This window comes from Odocoileus virginianus, chromosome 5 (assembly GCF_023699985.2).
Source record: "Odocoileus virginianus isolate 20LAN1187 ecotype Illinois chromosome 5, Ovbor_1.2, whole genome shotgun sequence".
In the NCBI taxonomy this organism is placed as follows: Eukaryota; Metazoa; Chordata; class Mammalia; order Artiodactyla; family Cervidae; genus Odocoileus; species Odocoileus virginianus.
The window spans coordinates 56,542,149-56,567,686 of NC_069678.1; the positions used below are offsets into that span (position 1 = coordinate 56,542,149).

The window sequence follows — 25,538 nt, forward strand, 5'->3', positions numbered from 1 at the left end:
GATGATGCACCTAACTATGAAAGATTTTAAGTATTTCTTATTTTAGCCTCAACAAATTAACTGTTTCAGATAAAATTTTGAAAAGGGTAATATTTCTCTAAAAATGTGGCTTTTGACCTGCCATATATGAATTTTTTATAACTAATCTGCAAACACTAAGATTTGAGCATGATTGTTACACAATTAAGCTTATAAATTAAGTGGCTGAGATCTGTTGGGAATTAAGAGTTGGGAATTAAAAGGGCCCAGGAATATAATTTAATGTCATATAATACAGAAATATCACAATGAGATACATGTGGTAATTAGATTTATTCTTAAAAAAACAGTAAGTATAACCTTATATCAGTAGAATTTCACAGACTTTTCAGATATTTGATTTTTGGCTTATAAGTGTAAACCATTGCTTTGAGTGCTATTTTCAACAATACAAAAATCACACTTGACTTAAGAACATTTATTCAATAATTTAAATTCCTCAGAAAACATCAAAAATGCATTACCATTATATTGTAAACATGATCAATATAAATCTTAAACTTGAAAAAAAGAACACAATCCCCAATAGCAGCACAAATCTCACCTCCTTCAGAGGCACATGTATATCAAAATTAATAAAAAGATCTGAACAGAATTGACCTGTCAATTACAATAAAGGAAAGAGGAGATTTTTTTTAACAGGGATGATCCAAGAAGAATACATTTGTGAAAGGTAATGAGGTGCCTTAAAATTCTCATTTGAAAATTCTGTGGAGGCTCATTAATGATCCATTCAATTATTCAGATTTGATCGTCTCAGGAAGCAATCACCAACAGCAGTTCTGGGATGCTAGTTGCAGCTTGCATTTGGAGGGTGCTGTATTAATGGTACACAAGAAAAAGTATGTTATTAAACCTCCAGGCGAAGACTTCACCTCCTCCAAGAATTCTTTTCTGAAGACTACCTTCTTTTAAATCTGCACTTTGGACTGAGTTCCTTGCACATTTATACACACTACTGTAATAAGAGAAGAAAAAACCTTTACAGAGAGAACAGTGAGGCCACTCTATACACATAGTGACATTCCCCCCCCCCCAAGATTAAGCACACACACACATGCACACACAAACACACTCATAACTAAAACAAAACTTACAGCTGCCTTCAAAGCTTGATCTAGATCATCCAGTAGGTCTTGTTTATCCTCTAAGCCCACCGAGAGCCGAATAAGTGTATCACTAATTCCAAGGACTTCTCTGTCGCTCTTAGGCACTGATGCATGGGTCATGATTGCCCTGGAAGAAAGAGTGAGCAAATTTCTGATCACTATATTGTAGCAGTGGAGGCATGTTTCTGTCTCATAAATTGCAATTATTTTCAAATTTTTTTTCTATTCTAAACATCAAATCCTTCATACATATACCTACAATCTTTTGTAAACAAAAGATTGAGGAATTGTGAAAATTATCTTTTCTGGTTATGCTTTTAAATGAAAACCACGATCTTTTGTTGTTTTTATACCATCAGTGAGGTATACTCAATCAGAAACTGAAAGTGCCAGTCAAGTGACTGCATACAGGAGGGAAAGACACAGCTTTCGGTGTGTGAATTTTAACACCTACCTGAATGAGGCCTTGGCCAGACGTCAACACCCCATGACCATCCAGCTGTACTTATAAGAGGCCTCTTGGACCAAGAGCTGGTCAGAATTAATTCTGTTTGGAGCAAAGGATCAGTCCAGAACTGGACCTTCTGAGACAGATCAGGGAAAAGACAACCTAGGATTGCTGGTAGCAATCACTAAGCACGAGGAATTAATTTCAACTCACAATTCATGACACAGACCTCAGAGGATGTTTAAAACCATCTAGCAACTCACTGTCAACATCGACCTGTGTAAGGGTACAGCACCTGTGGGTCAGGCACTACAGTGAAGCTGGGAAACCAAGAAGAAGGAGATATTATTTTTACTCTAGGTAACAAAGCAGAAGCTAAAGACTATGACAACTCACAAAACAGAACAGTCTATGGTGAGTGTTAAACAAGCACGGACAACAAGGGTTGCTGGAATTCAGTGGAGGCTGAATCTCTGTGGGCTGAGGCATCGTGGAGGGAAGGCTTACAGTCTTGCTGAGCACTTGAGTACGCTGCCCCCACACTCAACGCTCCCTTCCCACATCCAGCAGAAGGAGTCACTTTCTCCTACCCACTTCAGGCCCATGGAAAGAAAATCTTAGTAAATGAGTATTAAATGAAGAACCTCTTTTATGACTCTAAGAAGTGATGCTCATAGTAAATGAATATCCTCTTCTATAACTCTAATGAAGTTTTACATGCAAATGTCCTCCCCCCAAATTTCTGCCTTTTTAGGTTTTTAACTCCCTGAAAGAGAGTGAATACTCAGAAACAAGAACTTAGGCCTCTGGGAGCAAAAGACTCGGGTGTATGAATCTCAGCCCCTCCACATACTGGCTGTGTTGAACTTGTAAGTTACCAGTCCTCAAGTCAATTTCCTCATCTGGTACAGTGTTATCGACATTTTACAACCAAGGAAACTAAAATGGAGAGTGGATAAGTGAGTTTTCTAAGGCCACTGAGCTAACAAATGTTGTTAGGCTGAGAGACCGACCCAGGCCCCGTTGGTTCTGCTTCTCTCGCTGATTGCAATGCTGCACTGGTTGCAGCATTGTTGGGAGACTCGAAATGGGGAGGACAGAACAGACAAGCTCTGACCTAAATTTATTCTTCCACTGGCATTGGGGTTACAGCCTAGCTGGAGTGCCCGACGGCCTAGCAACCTTAGACCAAATCCCTAAATAAATCAGGTGAGGTCTACTTTTAAGAGTCTTAAACTAATACACACTGTATTACTATGAAAAATAAGCCAATCTCATATGCTGAGTGTGCCCTCTTGTGCATCCAGACTTACTAGCAGGCATCTTCCTGAGACACTAACAAAAACTTCTCTGTCTTATCTTAACCATTTGAATCATTATTTGGGCATCATCTTTTTAAGATTATGAAATTGCCTGACTCTCCCCATGAACTACTATAACAGGACAGAAAATGTGCCTACATGCTTAATCCCTGACATTCCTCAACACATAGTTATTTCAGAAATGTTTATGAAAATTAAAACATAGAAATATACCATGCATCTAATACAGCTGAAAATCAATAGCTAATGATGTTGATTTATCCCTGTGATAATTATAATATATGGTCATAGAAACTTACCTTCCTGCTCACTGTTTTTGAGGCAAAGCCTCGAGAGTGAAGTTGCTAACATATTTCTGTGTGACATTTGATCAATCAGCAAAACTTTCTGAATCTTTGTTTCTTTGTCTGTAATATAAGTTGCTGGACTCCCTGATCTTAGGTTTCTGTGTTCTAATATCCTCTGGTACTTTGATAAAATTAGATGAATTAGCTAGGTTAGACAGTGAAGGACCAGGAATACTAAGTTAGATTTCGGGGTTTATCTTGTAGAGCCTTTTACCCCAAAGAAAAGAAAATAAATGGACCTGATGGTGACTAGTAGGGCTCTCCTCTGACAGATAAGAATGTGGAGGTGTTTTATCGGAAACACATTTTCCATTTCCCTGGGAGCTTTGAAATCAGCCCTTCCAGTTCAAAGTCTTCAATCTCCCTTCTAGGACAGAATTGGGTAGAATAAGTAGCCCTGGTTCAGAAATCAGAGAACCACTGCTGAAATCTTCTTCAGGCAAACAGAGAAGAAAACAAAACTTGGGAAAACACAGCTTACTGATCCCAGTAGATTTTTAACAGGGTCTCTATTCTCTTGAGTTAAGAGTCCACTCCAACTGGACAAGGCCATGCTGCCCTTATTGCTAAATAACCTGAACTATCACTGATTTTATCCTAATCCTTTCTCAAACAATCATTACAGCTGATATCAAGGTTAAAATACTGAGAAAAACAGAAATATACTTACGGAAGCTCAGCAAGACTTTCATATCCTCCCAAGCTCTCAGCCAGAGTAAATAGCTATGGCAAAAAAAAAAAAAAAAAAAAAAAAAATATATATATATATATATATATATATATATATATATAAATTTAGATCTTCCACTAAAATAAAGATACTAAAAAAAAACTAAAAATAAATGTTTTTAATACAAGGACCCTGCAATGCAAGATGGAAAATTGTAGCAATTATGAAAAATTACTACAAAATAATTATTACAAAAACTACAAGCTGGATAAAACCTTGGAGAAAAAATGAAAATAAAATCGATAACAATGAAGCCATTAACAATTGATCTCACCAATTAGACATACTGTGTGTTAACTTTTAAAACATTAAAAGTTGATCAGAGTGAATGTTCTATACCTTCCTCATTTGACCTCATACAAAAGTAAACCTTAACATGAGCTCTCAAACCTCAGAATTATTACATTTGAGACCTGGCTCTGTGGTTACCCTTTATATTAAAATCTCTCAATGTCTATTAAGTTATACAAACTTACTCATTAATATGTACCATTTATCAAATGAATATACCCATTTAACCCCATCCTGGAGTAGAAGGGAAAAAAACTCAGTTGTTGCATTTAGTGTTACTGTGTATTACAGAAGTTTACAAACATGTTAAAAGTTACTTTCACAACTGTATGCAATTAAATGTACACTACTATATTTCTGATTTTAGAAGTGGACAAATTTTAGAACCAGTAAGACTTTGACTAATCTGGCAGCATCCTCTTCTTTTCTTTAGATCTGCAGCATTTAAAACTCAGAGTCTTAAATACATGACTGCCTGAACTCAAGGTAAGCCCAAAGCATGCAGTTACACAGGCCTCTCTCTCAGGGCTCTGGAGAGTCCTACCTCTGTGAACTTTAAACCAAGGCCGCCTTTCCCCACTCCAGGCAGACACAGCCTGAGAGGCACAGGGTTCACGAAGTCATTCCTAGGCTGGATTTCAGTACAGTTTTCAGCAGTGCATTGACACAGTACTGAGGTTTTTCATAACATTTCATTTGAAAAGGCAGTTAGTTCACTAAAAATTTAAAAACAACTGGCTTAGAACATTCTGTCTCTCTCAAATGGATGAAAGCCTCTGCAGAGTTAAGAAAATGAACATGTTCTATCTGCTATCACATCACTCTTGCTTCAAGTGATTTTGTAACCCAATGCATTTCATGCCAAAGAGGCTTGTGGGTGTGACCTGCAGATACAAACACATTAATCTGAGTTGGGTATAAGTGAGAAATAATGAATATCATAATGATGTAAGAAGGCCTTAATGTCTATAAATTTAAAAACGATTTTGTAAAGTTACCTTTAGGTTCTTGAGGAAAGTTTCAGCATGTTGAAGAGAGCCCTTGATATAAAAGGTGATCATCCCCGGGCAACCTGTGCACTGACGCTTGGCTAGCTCATGCTGAGGATGAGAAGGCAGCCCTGTAGTCATAAGGTATAATGAATGTCTTATTTCAGAGTCAAACATGTAATTTCAGGACAACAACAACAACAAATCACTGTTCATTTAAGTCAACTACAAATAAGGCTAATAACAGGCTTTATGCCATGTTCACATCTGACCTCTTGTTCTGGCCCCTGTCTATCTTGTGAAAGTGGTTCAGTCGTGTCCAACTCTTTGCAACTCCATGGACGATACAGTCCATGGAATTCTCCAGACCAGAATACTGGAGTGGGTAGCCTTTCACTTCTCCAGGGGATCTTCCCAACCCAGGGATTGAAATCAGGTCTCCTGCATTGCAGGCAGATTCTTTACCAGCTGAGCCACAAGGGAAAACCAAACTGCCTTCATTTTGACCTATCTTTTCTAGTCTCTCCTCGCTCTAGCCATGCCAGCTTTCTTTACACCAGTGGCACTGTACTCTTCTTTAATCTTGGGACTTTTGCACATGCTATCCCTTTAACCTGGAACATTCTGCTGCTCACTGCCCCCTCCCTCCCCACTGTTAATTATATCCTCTGTAATTTCTTGCTTAATATCTGTCTTATCCATCAGGCTAGCTCCATGAAGAGAAAGATATTTCTTTTGCTAATAATCGGATCCCAGATCCCAGTACAAGCCTGTCCCATAGCTCACAATTGATAAACATTTATTGAAGAAATCTGAATTGCCTTGTCCAGGCCCTTTTAACAAATGCTAACCGATTTCCTCAGGGCACAGTCCAAAACTTTTCTCCCTCTCTCCATTCAAAATACACACCAGTCAACAACTCTTTACCTAGTGTATATATTAAGGCATTTAGTCTCATTTGTATTTCTGCCTTGGCTTACCTAAATGCCTTAAAGGTAGGGAACAAGCATAATTTTGCTTTACACCCAAGACTCCATGAATGCACACCTCAAAAGGATTTAAAATAACTATTTACTTATGACCACCACAATATAAAAGTCTGATAAAATAAATTCAAAAAGTAACATATAAGTCTGCTAACTCACATTAGCACTTACAGATGTTGTGAGAAGTGAAGGAATTCCAAAAAAGGTAAGAGAATTTCAGGGGAATTTTGGTATCAAGTTTTAACTTGGTAAGCATGAAGTCTCAATGTATATCAGATAAAAGTTAGAGCTAGTACAGAATAGCAGACTGATAAGATTATAAGCAAATCAACCTGAAAGTACAAGGTTGTAATCCTGGAATGTTGTTGTTCAATCACTAAGTCGAGTTCCACTCTTTTCAAGCAGAGTCCAAGCATCCACTAGACTATTAGACAACTCTAGGCTAAAAAGCACATCTATCTTCTTTACCATCAGACACACATAAAGCAGCACTCAATGATAAGTGGATAACAACAACAAAAATACATGAAAGCACCTAACTTACAAATGTTACATAAACAGAATGCAAGGGATAGCATGTAAAATCCTAGAGTAACCACATGTGCTTAGAAAGCAGATTAACATACCAGGATAAATAACCTTTTCCACCTGAGGATTCGACTCCAAAAACTGAGCAACTGCCATTCCATTTTCGAAATGCTTCTCCATGCGGACTTGTAGAGTCTTCAGACCTCGATTGCAGAGGTAACAGTCAATAGGAGATGGAACTGCTCCAAGAGCTGCAAAATGAATATGTCCTGGGTTAGTTTGAAGGTGAAGATGGACCCAGAAAAGCCTCTCACCACTCTTATTCATCATAGTGACTATAGGAAGCTAACGACAAAGCCCAATATTTGAGTTTTAGTGGGAAAAATGAATATATCAAATAAGAAGCATGAGAATGAGGCATAAAAACATGCTTAGAGAAATGGGCTTTAAAATGAGAAGGGAAATGAATATCCTAAAAACAAAGTACAAATACAATCACATAAATTTTTCAAATATAAGCATCAATAGTCCTTTCCATGATTTTAATAAAAGGATGCACTGCACATAGCTTAATCTTGTATTTCTTTAAAAGAGTATTAAAACACAGAGAGAAAATAGCAGTTCAGCCCCTATTATTCCTGGGTGTTCTACCAACATTCTACTAATATTTAGCTTCTGGCTAAGGCAGCCTGTGGTTTCCCAGGCCTCCAGGATACATGCCTCATTCCTTCTTTTTATAAATGAAAGGAACTTAGCACACAATAAATTCTGGTTACCTTCCTTCCTCAGTGCCGCCTTTTGTTGCTCTAACATTTATTTCCTAGAAGGGGATTTTTATTCCTAATTATACTGATCTCTGTCAAATCACATTGGTTAAAATCAAGTCTTTTTCAATAAACCCTTATCAACATCTGAGATAGTAAACAATCTAAACAGAAAACAGATATTTAGATATCTGTTGAAAAATACAAGTTTATATCTTAAGTGCCATTTAAAATTAGATATCATTCCATATATAAAATGTATAGTATAAGAAAGCCATCATCCAAATGTTTAAAAAAAAAAATCCATTGTCTTAAAACTAAAAATTCACTTGGGCTTTACCAAGTTGTGATCAATATTGACATGGATTTGAAATAAGAAAACATCCCTTGGCCATGTTGTAATGCTCTATTACGCTATAATTGCATTTTTACAACCCAATTTTTCTTTCCTCTAAAAAAAAAAATCAGAATTTTCCTTCTATTCGCCTTTTCTTCATAAATTAGTGGAATGCTATCACTTCACAACACTTAGTGGAAATACAATATCAAATGTAGTCACTTTGAGAGCACAAAGGGAAATGCAGACTTTTTAATACTTACAATTTTGCAAGAAACGGAGCCTATCATGAAGGCTCTCAGAATTCAGCGACACTAAGCCCATTACAACATCACTGTGGCCTAAAAACAAAACCAAAAGGCTTTAAGTTAAAAAACAATGTATAAACATTATTCCTCAGTTTATAATTTCTAAAATTAGACTTTCACTTGAAAAAAATCTCTGGGAAAAAGCCTTATAGAATAAGTTTAAATACACTTTACTCAATTTGATAGTAACAAAGGCTGTATCTAAAACAATAAAATTAAAATCCTATAAAATATGTGTTTCTTTGAAAGCTGTCAGCAGGTAAAATCTTTTACAGTAAATTTTAATACCATGAGCGTAGTTTTGTCTACTATAATGAAGTCCTATATTTAATCAAAGGATAATTCTCTAACTTTCTACATGTGTCAGAGAAAATCTGTAGAAGAAAAAGGACAAAAGGATAAAGCCTTATGATATTATCATCTATCCATGGAAAAGAATGAAGTGTAGACTATGTGTGTCTTACCATTCATGTATTTTGTTGCTGAATACATACAAATATCAGCTCCCAGAGACAAAGGCCGCTAAAAAGGAATTAAAAAATGGTTTTTATTTTAAATGGGAAGTCACTTGAAAATATCCTGCATTACTTATCTATTTACTATTGTAAATTCCACCCCTATTTTAATTTTTCAAAAATACATACATCTTAAAATTTTCCAGGACCTCTGTTTACCTTTCCCTTGATATCATCTTTCCCTTTCCTCCCTCACACCAAATAAAACTACAAAAGTATTGGATTCATTATTCAATCCAAAGGCAGACATTTTCTGGAAATAGCAGATAACTCAGGTCAACAGGTCTTCTGAACTTGTTTCTTTAGCACAGTTGCTGACTGACCCCTAAATTTATTACCTACAGAAGACACGCTGGCATTTTATGACTCAGTAAATGCACAGAATGGTTGACACAAACACTTAGCAATTGTTATGTCAAGTAAATGTAAAACTAATTTGCTTAGGTTTTTAATCATTAAAACCTTACAGTGTATGCTGTGGTTATTCATTTTATCTGTTATGCTCTTGACTCTTAATTACTCTTTTATTATTCTAGTTTTGTCAAGTGTAAAATCACTTGTACAGAAATGTGTTTAGATTGGTTTCCCTCACCCAATTTTCCTGCAAAGTAGTTCTTTAGTCTTAGACGTCTTTGTTTACAGTGAAAATTAATAACCAAGTTACTCACTAACCAATATAATATCAACATCTTTTCATTTAAAATTTCTTGAAAATAAAGTGTGTGTATTTGCAGGTGTGTGTATGTGTGTGTGTTTAACCTCACCACTTGGAGGCTGGAGGACTTTTCATTTAAGTTCTCAAAAACAGGACACTTTAAGTAAAGTACTGCTCAAAGCACTCTGTACATATGTGTTTGCTCATCTCTAAAGTGATGGGTCAAATTAGACGATGTGTGAAGACTGTTCCAGGGCTAAGATTCTGTAAATCCTAGGGTCAAAATGAAAAATAAAAGCCTGTAACTAACATCTGTTGATCTCATTATGCTCCAAAGATCATGTTAAGTATTTCACATAACTTAGTGAAGCAGTGTTCAAAAATACTTCAACTCACTAAAATCAGTATGTTTATGACTCTAATTGTACAGAGAAGGAAAAGGAACTGAAAAAAATAAAATAGATCACTCAGATTTTAAAAACTGGTAGAGTCAGAACTCAGGCTACCAGAATCCAGAGATTATACTCTGAAACTTTATGCTGGTATGTCCACTTTGCCTTTTGTGAGACTTGCAGAAGATCAAGAAGACAAAAGGCAGGAAAAGAAAGAACATACCCAGTTTTCATGAGGGTAAAACAAAGAGAGGATCTTTTCAGAAGATTTGCTTTGTGGAACCAATGCATGCGGTTGCCTAGGGACAATGTGACTCTGACTAATTCAACTGGAATGAATCCAGATTGAAATGAAGTCAATTGCAGTCCCTGGCAAGTGGAATATGATGTGAACTTCAGAAAAGTGGAAAAACTGGACCTATTTTAGTGACAGTAATAAGAGAAAAAGGGTCAGGCCTGATGAGTAACCTGGGCAGGCTCAAGCTAAAACAAGTCATGCAATCTCTTTGAGAATATACAGGACTTAGGATGACTCAGCCAGAGCAATCCTCTGCTATATTAACTGCCCTACTCCAAGTGGTAGATGGAGTAAGGAGCGGGTATAAAAACTCCCAGAGTGAAAATCGCCTGGGACAAACAGATGATGCCAGGAGATTTTTACTTGGAAACAGATTGCTTTACTTGAGATAAGACTTAGCTGAAGCTATATCACAAGCCACAGGGAGGCAGAGGGGCGAGTGAAACCGTCAGAATACAACGTAACCAGGAAATGTGTCTCAGGAAAGAAAGACAAAACACAGCAGTGCCTTCTGAATAAAACAGAATTGAGGCATCTGGTCCCATCACTTCATGGCAAATAGATGGGGAAACAGTGGAAAGAGTGTCAGACTTTATTTTGGGGGGCTCCAAAATCACTGCAGATGGTGACTGCAGCCATGAAATTAAAAGACGCTTACTCCTTGGAAGGAAAGTTATGACCAACCTAGATAGCATATGAAAAAGCAGAGACATTACTTTGCCAACAAAGGTCCGTCTGGTCAAGGCTATGGTTTTTCCAGTGGTCATGTATGGATGTGAGAGTTGGACTGTGAAGAAAGCTGAGTGCCGAAGAACTGATGCTTTTGAACTGTGCTGTTGGAGAAGACTCTTGCGAGTCCCTTGGACTGCAAGGAGATCCAACCAGTCCATCCGAAAGATCAGTCCTGGGTGTTCATTGGAAGGAGTGATGCTGAAGCTGAAACTCCAATACTTTGGCCACCTCATGCAAACAGTTGTCATTGGAAAAGACCCTGATGCCAGGAGGGATAGGGGGCAGGAGGAGAAGGGGATGACAGAGGATGAAATGGCTGGATGGCATCACTGACTCGATGGATGTGAGTTTGAGTAAACTCCAGGAGTTGGTGATGGACAGGGAGGCTTGGCGTGCTGTGATTCATGAGGTCGCAAAGAGTCGGACACGACTGAGCGACTGAGCGGAACTGAAGGTGAAAACAGCTTTGTGCAAACTCCCAGGGAGTCAGTCCATCACATGGAGGCAGCAGCCTGGGCCAACTTCAGGGACCCATAACAGAAGAAGGGAATGTAAACTGCTGAGCTTGTAAACATCAGCCTAATTGAAGAGCTGAAGAAAATGAGCTGGGGTTTTAGGAACTCTACAGAATACAGGTGAACTACAGGAAGTGCAGTAAGAATGACCACAAGGTACAGACAGAAAGTAAAGAGCAGGGAGATGGTAACTCCTGATAAGGAAAAGAAATAGTTAAGTTACTCAGGGAAAGAGAGGTAGAACATGTGGAAATGGCAGACAACTAGGCAATTATAGAAAGATTCCCAAGGAAAAGAAATAGTTAAGTTACTCAGGGAAAGAGAGGTAGAACATGTGGAAATGGCAGACAACTAGGCAATTATAGAAAGATTCCCAAGATGATCTACCAAAAGGAGCAAAACAGAAAGGAAAAAGTACAAGGAAAAAAAGAAAGGGATTGAGGATGGATGGCAGGGTTTAAGTTGGGAAGAGGTGTATGAAGAGGGATAAGTAGGAAAAGAGTTTAAAAGGAGAACGATAAAGGAGCTGCACAGGTACAAGGTGATACATAGAATAGGAATTTATGATACAAGTCAGGTAAAGATACATAAGGCCAGGAATGGTCTATGAAACAGGAAGAGAAGACAAACTAGAAAGAAGGAAGGAAAATGGAGAAATAACATGTGTTTTACCTGGCTAGCCTTGCAAATAAAGGAAAAGAAAAGCTATACTCAATGACATTTCAGTATACGATGGACATCTGCAGGACTTACAATGACATGTATGTATGTAAATATATACACAAAACTGACTTAGAACCAACACATAAACATTGAATTCCCTACTATGTGTTAGGCACTGACATATACAATCATATAATAAGGGAAGGTCTTCAGAGAGTTTACAGATAACCTAAAAGCTTTAATGAAGATGATATTTAAAAAATACAAAGTCCCATACAATATACTAGCCTAGGGTTGAAAAAATATTAACTAATGGTAGGAAAGATCCAATTTCAATTCTTTGTCTGATCAATAATTGTGATTAGGTTTCATGTAACTTAATATAAAGAAGTCCTTCCTCTCCTAATTACAAGTACCTGTGTAGTCTACCAATTATGCCAAAAATATTACTTTCATTTACCTGGAAATATGCTGACATAAAAGTGTTATCCACAACCAAGATGATGTCTCCATGTTTATGGACCGTATGTGCACAGGCTTCAATGTCAATCATCTTCAAGCTAGGGTTTGTGGGGGTTTCAATCCAAACAAGCTAAAACAATTCAGTAAATGACAGCAGTTTGTAAAAATACACTGCACAAACATATATCTCATGCACTGTAACCACCTGGGAGGCTACACGGGAAGACCATGGAGGATGAAGTTTAAAGGTCTGAATCTGAATCCCAGCCCCATGAATTTCTGAGAGGTCATCACACCTAAGTAACTAACCCTCTATGTGCTCCCAATTTTTCATCTATGCAATACGATTGATATCATTTACTTTATACAGTAGTCATAAGGATGAAATGAGATAATGTACATATAAGCAGAAGAGCACTCGAGTTAGTCACTATAATTATTTTCCATTAAAAAGAGGATGAATTCCAAAGACATGTTTCAAAGTCTGGGAATTTTGCTCTCAAAGATAAACAAAAGATTGTGTAAGATTACATTCTGGAATTTTCAGTAAAAAGAACTATTTGATGCCAAAAATATTATGACTAGTATCTTAAATAATGTCAGATGCACTAGAAACTACAAAATAAGTCCCCAGAACCTGAAGAAGAGCATGGGTTTTGGAGTGAGGAAGATGATACATACAGAACAAAAAAACCCGGCCACAGCTCACTTAAGAGATGGTATCATATTATTTGTCTATTCCAAAACCTAGCACAATCCCCACATCATGTATGTTTGATAGTTATTGAAAAGACCAAAGAACAGAATTCTATTTGTTGAAACAAGCTGCTACTATTTTGATTGACATTATCTACTGTGCTTTGCTTTGCTTCACTGCTCAGTCATGTCCAACACTTGGCGACCCCACGGACTGTAGCCGGCCAGGCTCCTCTGTCCATGGGAATTCTCCAAGCAAGAATACTGGAGTGGGTTGCCATGCCCTCCTCCAGGGGATTTTCCCAATCCAGGGATCAAACTCAGGTCTTCCGCATTGCAGGCAGATTCTTTACTGTCTGAGACACCAGGGAAGCCTGATATTATCTACAGCTTTCTTTTTAAAAGGGTTGATGGTTCTTTCTTCATTGCCTATATAAATGAGCAAGTGATCTGGTTTAATACTCATCCTATTTTAGAGTTTTACCATAGAAAAGATAGGGTAGTTAAAATAATGCATATTCTACAAGAGCAGAATTATTTGAGAACCTATAAAAATTTATTCCTGGGTAAGAATTTATCATTCCCATTCATAATTTTTAAAAGTAATTAAAATAAAAATAAGTAAATAAATACAAAGTAGATTTTACCTAGACTTAAAAAATCTACTTTAAATGATGAGGCAGATATATCGGCGCGGGGGGGGGGGGGGGGGATGTATTAATTCAAGTTGGTAAGGAACCACTACATAAAGTTCTGCTGACAAGAATTAATATACACACAATTTGCTTTCCTCCCCTAGAAAGACTCAGACCATCTATTTTAATATCTTTTCTCCCAAGGAAGAAAAAAAAGAAAAAGAAAAAAAATAAGTTCCTTTGAAAACAAACCTTAATCACTCAAAGAGCACCCTGGAGTTAATCTTCAAAGTAATTTGTATGAGAAAAAGTTTTCTCTTTTTTAGCATTCACAGCAACATAATCTTGAGTACAAACCTTTTAATCATTAGTAAAAAGTTGGAAAAGGCTGACACTTATAAAAGACGCTGGTCCTTCTTTTCCCCATGCAGAATTTCAATGAGGTTCCAAGAAAGAATATCACAAATGCCATTCATTCCAGCACAAAACACCTTCCAGTGGCATACAAGCCTTCCTAGGACGGAGGCTGAGGATCGCTTGTGGCCCTTCTGTGCTTCTATTATTTTGCTGAAGTAAGTATCCTTCAGAACCCTTACAGCTATGCTTATTAGGATTTGGGAGTTTACAAGCTTCCTTTCTGTAATCCAAACTCTGTGATGACTTCTGTTACCAATACTAGCTTGGTAATGCAGTTAAGAATTGTCTGCTTTTGCTAACAAATTTTTTAACTGTCATCATGTATTGAGTACCATAACAAGGATTTCCTATGCCTTATTATATCTGGAGGAGGGCATGGCAACCCACTCCAGTATTCTTGCCTGGAGAACCCATGGGCAAAGGATCCTGGCAGGCTACAGTCCATGGGGTCACAAAGAGTTGGACACAATTGAGTGACTAAGCACAGCATATGTCTTATCTCATTTAATTTACCCAACTACCTTTTAATAAAGCAGGTAAATTACCCCTATTTAGTAAATGAAAGAAATGAGACTTTGATTAGATAATTTGCCCATGATAATACACCAACTATGACATAGAATTAGAATTTGAATCCCACTACGGAATGCATGTACCTAATCATTAGGCTACAGTACCCAACAGAAGTCAGACCTATCCTAATCTTAATGGCTTCCAATGCAGGAAAACCAGTCATTCAGATTTAAATTATGCCCTCAAGTAAACAGAAATGAACATTTAAAAATCACAAGGAAAACAGACAAACTGAAAACTGAGTTACCTTGGTTTCTGGTGTAATAGCTGCCTCTAGCAGTTTGGTTTTGGAACAATCTACAAAAGAAATCTTTAATCCAAATTCAGTTGCCACCTGCCTGAAGTACCTGTTTGTACCTGAGGCAGAAGAGAATCAGATAAAATGAAAAAGAACATTGTATTTAGAAATATTCATTCCTTAAAAGTATAAACACTTTAAAAATATGAGGAAGTGTCAATCACCAATATAGAAACAACCAAAAGCAAGTCTACTTTATTTGAACAGCTGGACCTCCCTGTATGCTAAAGAATGTACTCAGTTGCTCAGTTGGGTCCATGCGACCCCAGGGACTACAGCCCTCCAGGCTCTTAGGCTCATGGGATTTTCCAGGCAAGAATACTGGAGTGGATTGCCATTTTCTCCTCTAGTGGATCTTCCTGACCCAGGAATTGAACCTGCATCTTCTGCATTGGCAGGTGGATTCTTTACCACTGAACCACCTAAAGAATATAGGGCTTAAATTTTAAATTAAAAGTATAAGAGTCAAATAAAACACACTTGATATCCACACCAACTGGCATGAAGCAGAAAATGTTTAACAGTCTCTACTCTTCAAACATAAAGTTGTACGCTCCCTAAAACATCAACATCTCTTTCTAAGAATTCCTTCCTAGTACTTAAATCTAAAATAAATGAGCCAAAGTCAGTGAAATGTTCAAAGTAAATTTTCAGACTGATTATACTTTGGTAATAGAAAAGAACTAGTTATTATCCTTTGTACTTTCTCAATCTTTTTGTTATGTGGTTCTGAAAGCTTTAATAGAAAAATGAGATCATGTAAACCAAACAACTAGAGTTTTATAGTGAAAGAAGATAAATCATTCCATTCAGAATAGTTAATTTTAAAAATACTGGTCTGGATTTAAGGTTTACATATGCAAAATTAAAGAAAAGTTTACCATTATTGACAGTGAACCAAAAAAGGAAAAAGAATTTTATCATCAAAGACTCACTAGACCTTTGGTAGACTGACCCTAGGTAATTTAAGATTGAAGAAGAAAGTAAAGAATTGTTAAAAAAAAAAATCAACAGCAATTTTCAAGATTTTGTACATAGGTTTATCAAGAGGTTTTAATAGTGCATTATAATAGCATCTAAAGGTTTGATTTTTCTATAATTTCAATTCATCAAACTATCCTAGGGAGCTATGATAAAATATAAAGCTTTTTACAAATTTCTGAGAGGGATAAAATGATTACTAAGAGTAAGTCTCTTCCTTCAAAGAACTTACAGATTTAACTTGTTGTTCAAATAGGAGATAGATAAAGTGATAATATTCTAGAAGTGATCTTTTAATTATCTGGAAGCATTTGGAATATACATGTACATTAAAAAAATTTTTTTGCTGCTGTTTTGAACGCAAAAATCAGTCTTACTTAAAGATAAGGGCAACTTGTTTTCCTTACTTTCCCACTTACCACTTTATATAACTAGCATTTAAACAATTTGGAATGAAAGTTCTTAAATTTGTATCCACAGATAGGCTACAAAGAGTAAGGCCCTTTGACTTTAAAATTAAAATGATAAATGTTGAGTATAGTCTTAAGCACATTTTTTGGAGAAAAAGGTCCATAGCTTTCAACGGGTTTTCAAAAGGGTCCCTAAAAAAAATCAGGGGGCAAGGTGCTTAAGAGTTGGTTAGGGTTAAGTCCTTTGAGAATGACCTGGACTATAGACATTTTCACTGCAGGCAAAAATTTTAAATTATAGTAGAACACTATCTCTCTAAATACTGTCTTCTCTGGAGCAGTGTATGTCTCAAATAGATTCATCCCAGCAGCTTAAATGGGCTTCCCAGGTGGCGCAACAGTAAAGAATTCACCTGCCAATGCAGGAGATACAAAAGATGTGGGTTCGACCTCTGGGTAAGGAAGATTCCCTGGAGGAAAAAATGGCAACCCACTCCAGTATTATTGCCTGGAGAATCCCATGGACAGAGGAGCCTGGTGGGCTACAGTCCATGGGATTATAAAGAGTTGGACACAATTTAGTGACTGAGCATGCATGCAGCAACTTAAATAAAACTGTTATTAAACAATCAGTCTTATAAGCAGTTCTAGAGCATAGATCCCCAGTGTTTCTGCTCCTCTTTTATCAAATGTGGAGCAGCATGGAGGTGTTCATCATATTTTGAAAAGATAAACAATAACCCAAGTAGCAATGTTAATATAATTCAGGACCCAATTTACTGTCTTTAAAATAACAGCTGAAACAGCATGAATGAGAGGTCACCTACCTCCATACACATCATCCATACAAATAATTTGGTCTCCTGCTTTTAAGAGATGGGTAATAGTCACAGTGGCTGCTAAACCTGAAGCAAAGGCCAAACCTAAAATAAAAACCAAGCTAGAGTAAGCCAAAATGCCAGACCCATAGGTTAAAAACACCTACAGTATTTATTTGCGTTGCTTTAAATCCCTCTCTCTGCTGACTGAAGGACAACTATCACTACTGAGTCATCAGAAATCCCCTGATTAATACCATTACAAAATCCTCCATTCTATTTAAAAAATAAAAATACCTAATTCTGCTTTGGTTATAACAACATCTCTCTGAAAAGCTTCAAAGAAATAGCTGTTTACAAAATTCTAAGTCAAAAGATCAATTGCCAATTAAATTACAGTTTAAAAATATCAAACTCTAAAGAAATTTCAAATTTTAGGAACAGAGCTAAGATGTGATTCATCCATTAACTATATGATATTCAATTGAGCAAACATTTTAACAAAATTCAAAATCTTACTTGAGATGTCTGATAAATTTCATTAAAAAAAATTTTTTTAATGTGGATTCTCTTCTAAACATACGTGATCTGGAATCACATATTGAATAAAAATAGTGAAATTGAACAATAAAAAAGAAATACTGGCATTGTACATTAGACCCTGTAAAGGAAAACATCCTACAAAACATCAGTATATCACCTTGATGATAAAAGAAATCACCTATGACTGATAGATGGGCTATCCAGTTAACTTGAAAAAGGTAATTATTTCAAAATTTTCTCAGAAAAGTTGAGGTTGGTATTGCAATTTTCTACTAGGCAGATTCACAGTCCAACCACGAATTCATATAGAAAGCTAACCTTGAAATCCAATTCAAAACAACCATGTTTTCTGCAGTCCACCTGTAAAGTGTCTAGCATATGAACCATCAGCTTTTATATCCGCTGTGGGAAATGTTCCTCATACAGTATTAAATATCAGAAATTTGGTGTTTAAAACATTCTCTCATCTAAAAAAAAGAAACCTCAAGAACTCATGTTAATATATCTAATTCCTATACTCTTGCTGTGAGAAAATTCCTAAGACTCTTATTTTCTAACTCATTATTCTGCCCTCATTTAGTATCATTTGTATAAAAAATACAAAGATGATTTAACAGCCATCCATTCTATTCACTGAAAGAATACAAAATCTGAGGTGTTAATTCATAATCTCTGAAATCACAGTATCAAGGGCAGCTGGCTATTGCAAATGTTCTTTGGTCCTATTCTTGGGCCCCAACAGCAGTTGATATGAGATTCCCTAGAACTTACTCATCAATTTCTCATATCTTTAAAAGTCATTTATACTTTTTTTCCTATGGAATGGCTATTCAAATCTTGTGTTAATATTTATATTGGTTACCTTCTCATTAACTTGTAAGAGATTTTTATATATTGAAAAAGTAGCCCTCTGCTTAAAAACACACACACACACACACACACACACTAGCAGGTGAATGAACCAGAGCATTAAAAGGTTTATGTTCTCATGCATGGTGTTATAAAACTTGGTTAATTTGTATCTATTTATATTGACAGCTCCAGGTGAAGAGTGAATTTACATGAATACTAAGTTATTGACACATTCTGCCACTTTGCCTCTATTCAGATTTACTTTCACTTTGTAGCTACACATATACATATGAAGTCCACTGTGCAACCTTGGGCAAAACAATGTCTTAGAAAAACAAGAGTTTTGAACTAGCTGATTTCCTTATTTCTTTCCAATTCTACATTCCGTGCCTCTATGATTTTTTCTATATAAGTAAGAATGAATTCTAGATTTTACAAACTTTGAAATGAAAATCACTTACTGTACTTGGCCCCATCCAGTGCCGCCACTGCTTTTTCCAAGCAATTCCGGGTGGGATTTCCAGAACGGCTATACTCAAAACCCTGAAGGAAAGAAGTCAGAGTTCACCCTAAGAGATTTAAATTTATTATCAGAGTCTTAATATGAACATCTCCACAACTACAGGGGCATCCTACCATAAGGACTTTCTGTTGTTTATCTATGACATGTCTTGCCATCAGACACAAGAATGAGTGTTATGGCTGTAGTGGTAAGGAGAAGCTCTGAAGTCAGCCAAACTGGATTAGAATTCTGTGTCTGCCACTTAGGAGCTATATGCCAATAGATAAGTTACTTAATATTTTCCAGAATCAACCTCTAGATCTGTAAAATGGGAATAAAATACAGGTATCTAGTTCATAAAATTGACATGAAGATAAAATGAGATAATGTATAATAACTTCTCTGCATGATGCCTGGCATGTGCTAACTACTGGGATAAATGGTAGTTTTTATTATTAGCATTATTATTATGTTAGACTCACCTCTACCCATTAATCTAGGGGTATTAGGAAACAGGAATCACCTTAATCAACAAAGTAAACCTATTTCTAACCTGCATGTCATTTCCTAAAAAATAAGTGATGCAAATTCTGTTTAGCATCCAGCAGGAAGACATGCTTACAAATGCCTGAAGTTCGGGTCTTAGTTCTACAAAAGTGACTCAGAAAAGGGAGTCATTCTCAGCAAAACAGCTCTACACAATCCTTTTTTAAAATTTGCATTATATTCCTTTTACACATATGGTACTATACTAGCTGAAGTCATCCAGTCATTTTATTTGATATTTATTTTTATTGAGGTATAGTTGATGTACAGTATTACTTTGTTTCAGGTGTACAACATAGTGATTCACAATTTTTAAAGGTTATATTCCATTTGTAGTCATTATAAAACATTGACTATATTCCCCACGTTGGTACTAAGCATTCTTATAGCTTATTTATTTCATATTGTAGTTTTTAGCCTCTTAATCTCCTGCCCTAACTTCCCCCTCCCCTTTTCCTCTCCCCACTGGTAACCACGAGGTTCTCTATATCTGTGAGTATGGTTTTTTCTTGTTGTTGCGACAGTGACTAGTTAGTTTTATTTTTTAGCTTTCACATGTAAGTGATATCATATAGTATTTGTCAGTCTCTGTCTGTATCCAGTCATTTTATTTAATCCTCACAACCTCCTCTGAAGAAACTAAAGCCAAATGTTACCAGGTATGTCACAGCCAGAATTCAAAACCAGGATTTAAACACTGACTAAAAGTCCTGTACATACTTTTCTCCTGCTGCATACAGCACATGGCAAAACATAACCACTTTTTACACCTGGTTCTGACTCAGGAGCTCCCAGTACTAGTTACACACACATGTGCATGCATGTGTGCTAAGTCACTTCAGTCATGCCCAACCCTTTATGACCCTATGGACTGTAGCCCGCCAGGCTCCTCTGTCCATGGGGACTTTCCAGGCAAGAATACAGGAGTGGTTTGCCATACTCTCCTCCTGAGGATCTTCCCAGCAAAAACACATATATTACACAAATGTATATATAATCTGTAGTTTATTTAGTTTTGTTGCCTTATTTGTTGCCATGTTTTTAACAAACTTAGTAGGCATATTTTATAGGGCTCCAGGATATCCTCATCACTCTCCACCATCGCCTCCTTGATGGGACCTGCAGCTGTCCTCCAGATGCAAAAAAACTGTCTGGAATCATGTGGCTACTGCCATGGAAAGGTAGCCCATATCTTCCTAAATATTCATGGCAAAGATTTAAATTTGTGGAGAGAAAAGAAGCATATTTCAGTGGCAAATTCCCACACTATCACTCATTCAATGGTTTTCCAAATGGAACTGAAGAATTAGATGCTTCTCATTTCAGTTCCTTGATTCTCTTTAGTGCTCTTAACTGATACATTAAAGGCAGTAAGAGGAGTTTGGAGGAACTTCCCTGGTGCTTCAGTGGTTAGGACTCCCAACTTCCACTGCAGGGGGCACAGGTTTGATCACTGGTCGGGGAACTACTACTAAGATCCCACAAGCAGCACAGCATGGTGGGGAAAAAAAAGAGTTTGTGGATTTTATCACCTGGTTGGCTCTCTGAAAACATTTAATTATTAATATCATAGCTAAATTATTAACTTTTGCATTAAATATTAAAGCTTGGGCAGCTACACGTTCATGAAGGCTTACACTGGGAAGGAGCTGGAAAGACAGATGTGTACACATTTTGATTACAAGTTACAATAGCTCAAAGTATCCTAAACCAGTTGTAGAAATGCCCTTAGAACTCCACCTCACAAAACAAAGGGCCACGTCTAAAAGAACTTCCTCAACTTATATAACACCCTAAAGAGGTGTTTAAAGTATTGATACAACCAAGGTTTTACATCTACAAAGTTTATTTAGTTACATTTGACACCTGAACAACTCTTGAGTTAGGGTGCCAACCCTCTGCTCAGTGGAAAATCCATGTACAACTTACAGTCGGCCCTCCATATCGAGGTACATGTGAACACTGTGAAACTACTAAGCGATTATAATGTATCATACCATATAGTTTAACATACATATCAACAACTTACATGGCTGGTACTATTAGTAAAACATTTATTTACACAGGATAAGTTAAATTACTTATAAGTAAGTAGATAAGTTAAATTACTTCCTCAAGATTGCCCAGCTCAGAAGAGGTGCTGTTAGAATTCAAACCTAGGGCCTCTGACTACAAGATTTATGCTCTTAATCACTAAGCCACACTGATGCAATGGGTAAGATTGTTGCTAACATAACTGTTAGTGCAGCACCGTGTGGATTAAAGCCCAAGAGTAGGTGGTGTTCTCGAGCAAGAATGAATCCCAGCTCCATTACAGTGGCCTTTGCAATAGATGCTTACCATCCCTAAACCTCAGGTTTTTCATGAGAGAAATGAGAACTTAGTTCAGAATAGAATTGCTGTAAGGATTATCTGAGGTAATATATGTAACACGCATGATATAATGTAGGTATGTACTGATATCTGGCATACAGCAGTACTCAATATCTATTAATAACTATTGGAATAATATTGGGAATTAATAGCTATTGGGACGGATCTTGATTCCAGGTGAGTTATGACTTAGTTTTTTAAGTTGACTTCTTACTATATCTTTATAATTTTTGTTGCTTACGGTAACTCAAGGAAGTTATGATAATTTTGATCTGCAAATCTGCCCTAATCACATGAATATCAGTCCAAATCTATACAGCAAGTTAGACAAACTGTTCCCTCTAGTCCTGCTTATCAAAAGAAATATGATCACTGAACCATCCGATACAAAGCTTTACTACAAGGAGGTTTACAGGTATCATCCTTACAGTAAACATCCTTACAAACTTGCATGCTTCTTAATTTACAAGCCATCTCTCTTTTACCGCCCAACACTGGACCGCCCCGGACACACCCAGCTCACCGAGTGCTGGCCAGGAGCCCCTTGCTTGAACGTGGTGGACAGCGAGATGGGGGGCACCACAGCCTGGGAGGTCCATTGCTCCGGTTCTTGGCCCACGTGGATGGCCTGCGTAGCGAAATGCTGGAACCTAGGCAGGAATCCGTGTGGGGAGGCTTCTTTTTCCTGCATGCTGAGCTGCGAAGAAAGGAAAGAGTAAAAGAGCGAGGAAGATAAAACTCTGAAACTGATACGTCAGGACTTGAAAAAGACAGAAGAATCAGGTGAATGGGACGTAAAGTTAGGCAGGGGGATTCAACCGCGAGTGCACTAGAGCTGAACCCTACCCCTCTGCAGCTGGGACTTTATTAACCGGCCTTCAGCGTTGCTTCACCCCGGGGCGGAGCCAGCACGACCCAATGAGCGCAGGCCCCAAAGCGGCCCCCGCTTCTCATTGGCTGGCAGCAGAGGCGTAGCCTGGAGCGTCACCGCCGAAGCTCTTCCCGGTGCAGGCTGTTCAGTGAGGCTGGATGGAGTCACTGTTAACCCGCTTGGTGTTGGTTCCTGCGGGTGAAATTCCTGAGTCCTGACCCTAGGAAAACTTCCTTGCTGGCTGCTGTGAGCCACCCGGGCGTCTATGTGACCTCAGACCGGAGGTTCACGGGAGACGAGGAGAAAAACTGGCTTGATGTTGAAACCCAGTAACCTGAAAAGAGGCCACACAGATAGCTTCCTCTTTAACAGCAGCCCTTGCCTGGACCCTTCCCCACCTCCACCTACCACCCTTTGTCCTGAGGGCGGTTCCGAAGGACGCGAGCGACAAAGTGGAGATCGGTGACGAAAACGGCGGCCCAAGCTGCCAAATGCGCAGTTTGGATTCTCGTTAACAGCGGGCAGGCTGCCTTTGAAATTACGCTTTGTGTAATGACCCAGTACTTAACGTTGATTGAAATCGGAGTGAGAGTCGTATTTTTAAGTAATAGTAAAGCTACTGTAGAGAGGATCTCTAAGGAAAACTCTTGGCAGCTTTCTAACAGCTGTTCAAACATAATTATCTTTTGAAGTACCCAGAGAAACCTCTCTCTGATGAAATGCAAAACAAAGTGTGGCTTTGAAAAACTTATTGGAGCCTTAAATCATTAGACAGATTGCCTTCGTTGTTACACAATTGACAGCAACATCCTGGTAGGAATGGAAGTTGTCCTGGGTCGCAATTTATTCACCTGTATCCACAGTCCTACTCTCACAAGGATCACTCCCCTAAAAAACAACAAAAGTCTCCTTGTTCCCTAAACAATACAGACTTGACCTATTTAGTGTGACTACTATTTGCTAGGACTAGGGAATTTAGGAATACTTCTCTTCCTGCAAAGTGTTAGCTAAATATCTGAAACTTTATTAAACTAACTAAGGAAGAAGAGAATACAGAATAAATGGCTCTTAAAATTTTACTGAAAGGACTGAGGCAATTTGCTTGTCAAATTAACTACTGGGATACAGCCATTAAGCCCTGGGAGCAGTGCCTAAGGACCTGCAGATTTTTAAGAAACCAGGCAAAATTTTTAGCCCTGGGGGAAAAAATGAATGGACTCCAAAGCACTAATAAATATTAATGTATATTTAATTAACATTTTTCTGTTAAACATATATCAGTTGCAACTCATCTCAAGAGTTACATATAGCTGTACATGGGTATGTTTTTATGTGATATGAAGCTTAAGTACCAGGAGGGTCCTAATTAGCTTATCTCCTAAATGAGCATACCTCCTAACGTCTGCGAACAAACACTGAGCTTCATAAATATGGATATTGTATTTAGTATTACCATAACAAAAGATTCTTTTTTAAATGACACTAATATAAATGCTCTAAATCAAGCCTTTTTCACTGTCATAAATTGAGAAAACTTTAATAGGCAGCAGCTCAGTATCATGTATCAAGGATTCCCATGACTTAGTAAGTTTACTTGTAGGAATTTATCCTTCAAACGTATTCCCGTATGTGTGTAAGGATGAATAAGGATGTTATTCATACCTATTTTTGCTATTTTAAAAGCAAAAGAATGGAAAACAGCTAATGTCTCCATCCACAGGAGACTGGTGTGTTAATGACACAATTCTGTGAGGGGTACGGTATAGTTGAGAAGCAGGAGATTGATCTGAGTTGGTGTGTCATGATTTCTAACTTCTGAGACAGCAAAGCAAGGTGCAAAGCTATGTGTATGTTATGCTCCCACTTTTTCAAGAGAGTTTATACCATGGTGCATTATTTTTAGAGGAACATACATAATTTAATGGGCTTCCCAGGAGGCTCAGTGGTAAAGAGTTCACCTGCAGTGCAGGAGGCGAAGGAGACAAGGGTTCTATCCCTGGGTCAGGAGGATCCCCTGGAGGAGAGCATGGCAACCCACTCCAGTATTTTTGCCTGGAGAATCCATGGACAGAGGAGCCTAGCGGGCTACAATCCATAGGATCACATAGAGTCAGACAGGGCTAAAGTGACTTAACGTGTAATTTAATATGTGTAAAAATCATTCTGGTAGTTTAAATCATGGACCTGCAGTAAAAAGATAACTGTCTAAAGATAAAGTTTTATATCTAAGGATAACGTTTTATTTGCTTTTGTGTTTAAGTTTTATACCACGGGCATATTCTACCTCTTAATAATAAAATTAATACCAGGCATCCTAATTTGAAAATGGCAGTTAAGCAAGTAATTTAGAAAAAAACTTCTTAAGTGAAAAGAAGACAGCTACTTTAAATATAGTAAATGCTATATCATTTGGAGCGTGTGCTAATTTTTCATGTAAATTAGCTCATGAACAGCAAAACAGCACTATAACACTGAAAAAAAGATTAATTCCTCTTAGAGTGGGATTCTACATGAATGCGTTTTTTTTGGAGGAAATGGGAGATTCCTTATTTTTTACATTTCTTTCATTACACAAAGTTCACTAATATTTTTA

At 37.4% G+C, this 25,538-nt stretch overlaps 1 protein-coding gene across 3 annotated transcripts; it reads right to left on the minus strand.

Moving 5' to 3' along the window:
- Nucleotides 1-293: 293 nt before the first annotated feature.
- On the minus strand, nt 294-22,946 carry CTH (cystathionine gamma-lyase). 3 transcript variants are annotated; one of them, XM_070467936.1, is made up of 12 exons: nt 22,598-22,943; nt 19,115-19,196; nt 17,268-17,363; nt 14,999-15,108; nt 12,429-12,560; nt 8,663-8,720; nt 8,154-8,231; nt 6,888-7,040; nt 5,285-5,406; nt 3,936-3,988; nt 1,137-1,275; nt 294-856 (listed from the first exon to the last, which is right to left on the minus strand). In XM_070467936.1, the coding sequence occupies exons 1-12, from the start codon at nt 22,763-22,765 to the stop codon at nt 830-832; spliced, it is 1,218 nt and encodes a 405-aa protein (XP_070324037.1). In that variant the 5' UTR covers nt 22,766-22,943; the 3' UTR covers nt 294-829. The 3 variants fall into 3 exon arrangements, with proteins under 3 accessions (XP_070324037.1, XP_070324038.1, XP_070324039.1); XM_070467937.1 differs by lacking the exon at nt 294-856 and adding an exon at nt 863-994 and having other exon boundaries at nt 22,598-22,945; XM_070467938.1 differs by lacking the exon at nt 294-856 and adding an exon at nt 1,603-1,695 and having other exon boundaries at nt 1,190-1,275; nt 22,598-22,946.
- Nucleotides 22,947-25,538: the final 2,592 nt, after the last annotated feature.

Bases quoted from the DNA above. Each gene is read 5' to 3' on its own strand.
- CTH (XM_070467936.1), bottom strand. From the start codon at position 22,765: ATGCAGGAAAAAGAAGCCTCCCCACACGGATTCCTGCCTAGGTTCCAG. The intron at 15,109-17,267 runs GTAGGTGACCTC...CTTCTGCCTCAG, and splicing joins TATGGATGATGTGTATGGAG to GTACAAACAGGTACTTCAGG. The intron at 7,041-8,153 runs GTAAGTATTAAA...TTCATTTTGCAG, and splicing joins GCTCCGTTTCTTGCAAAATT to CTCTTGGAGCAGTTCCATCT.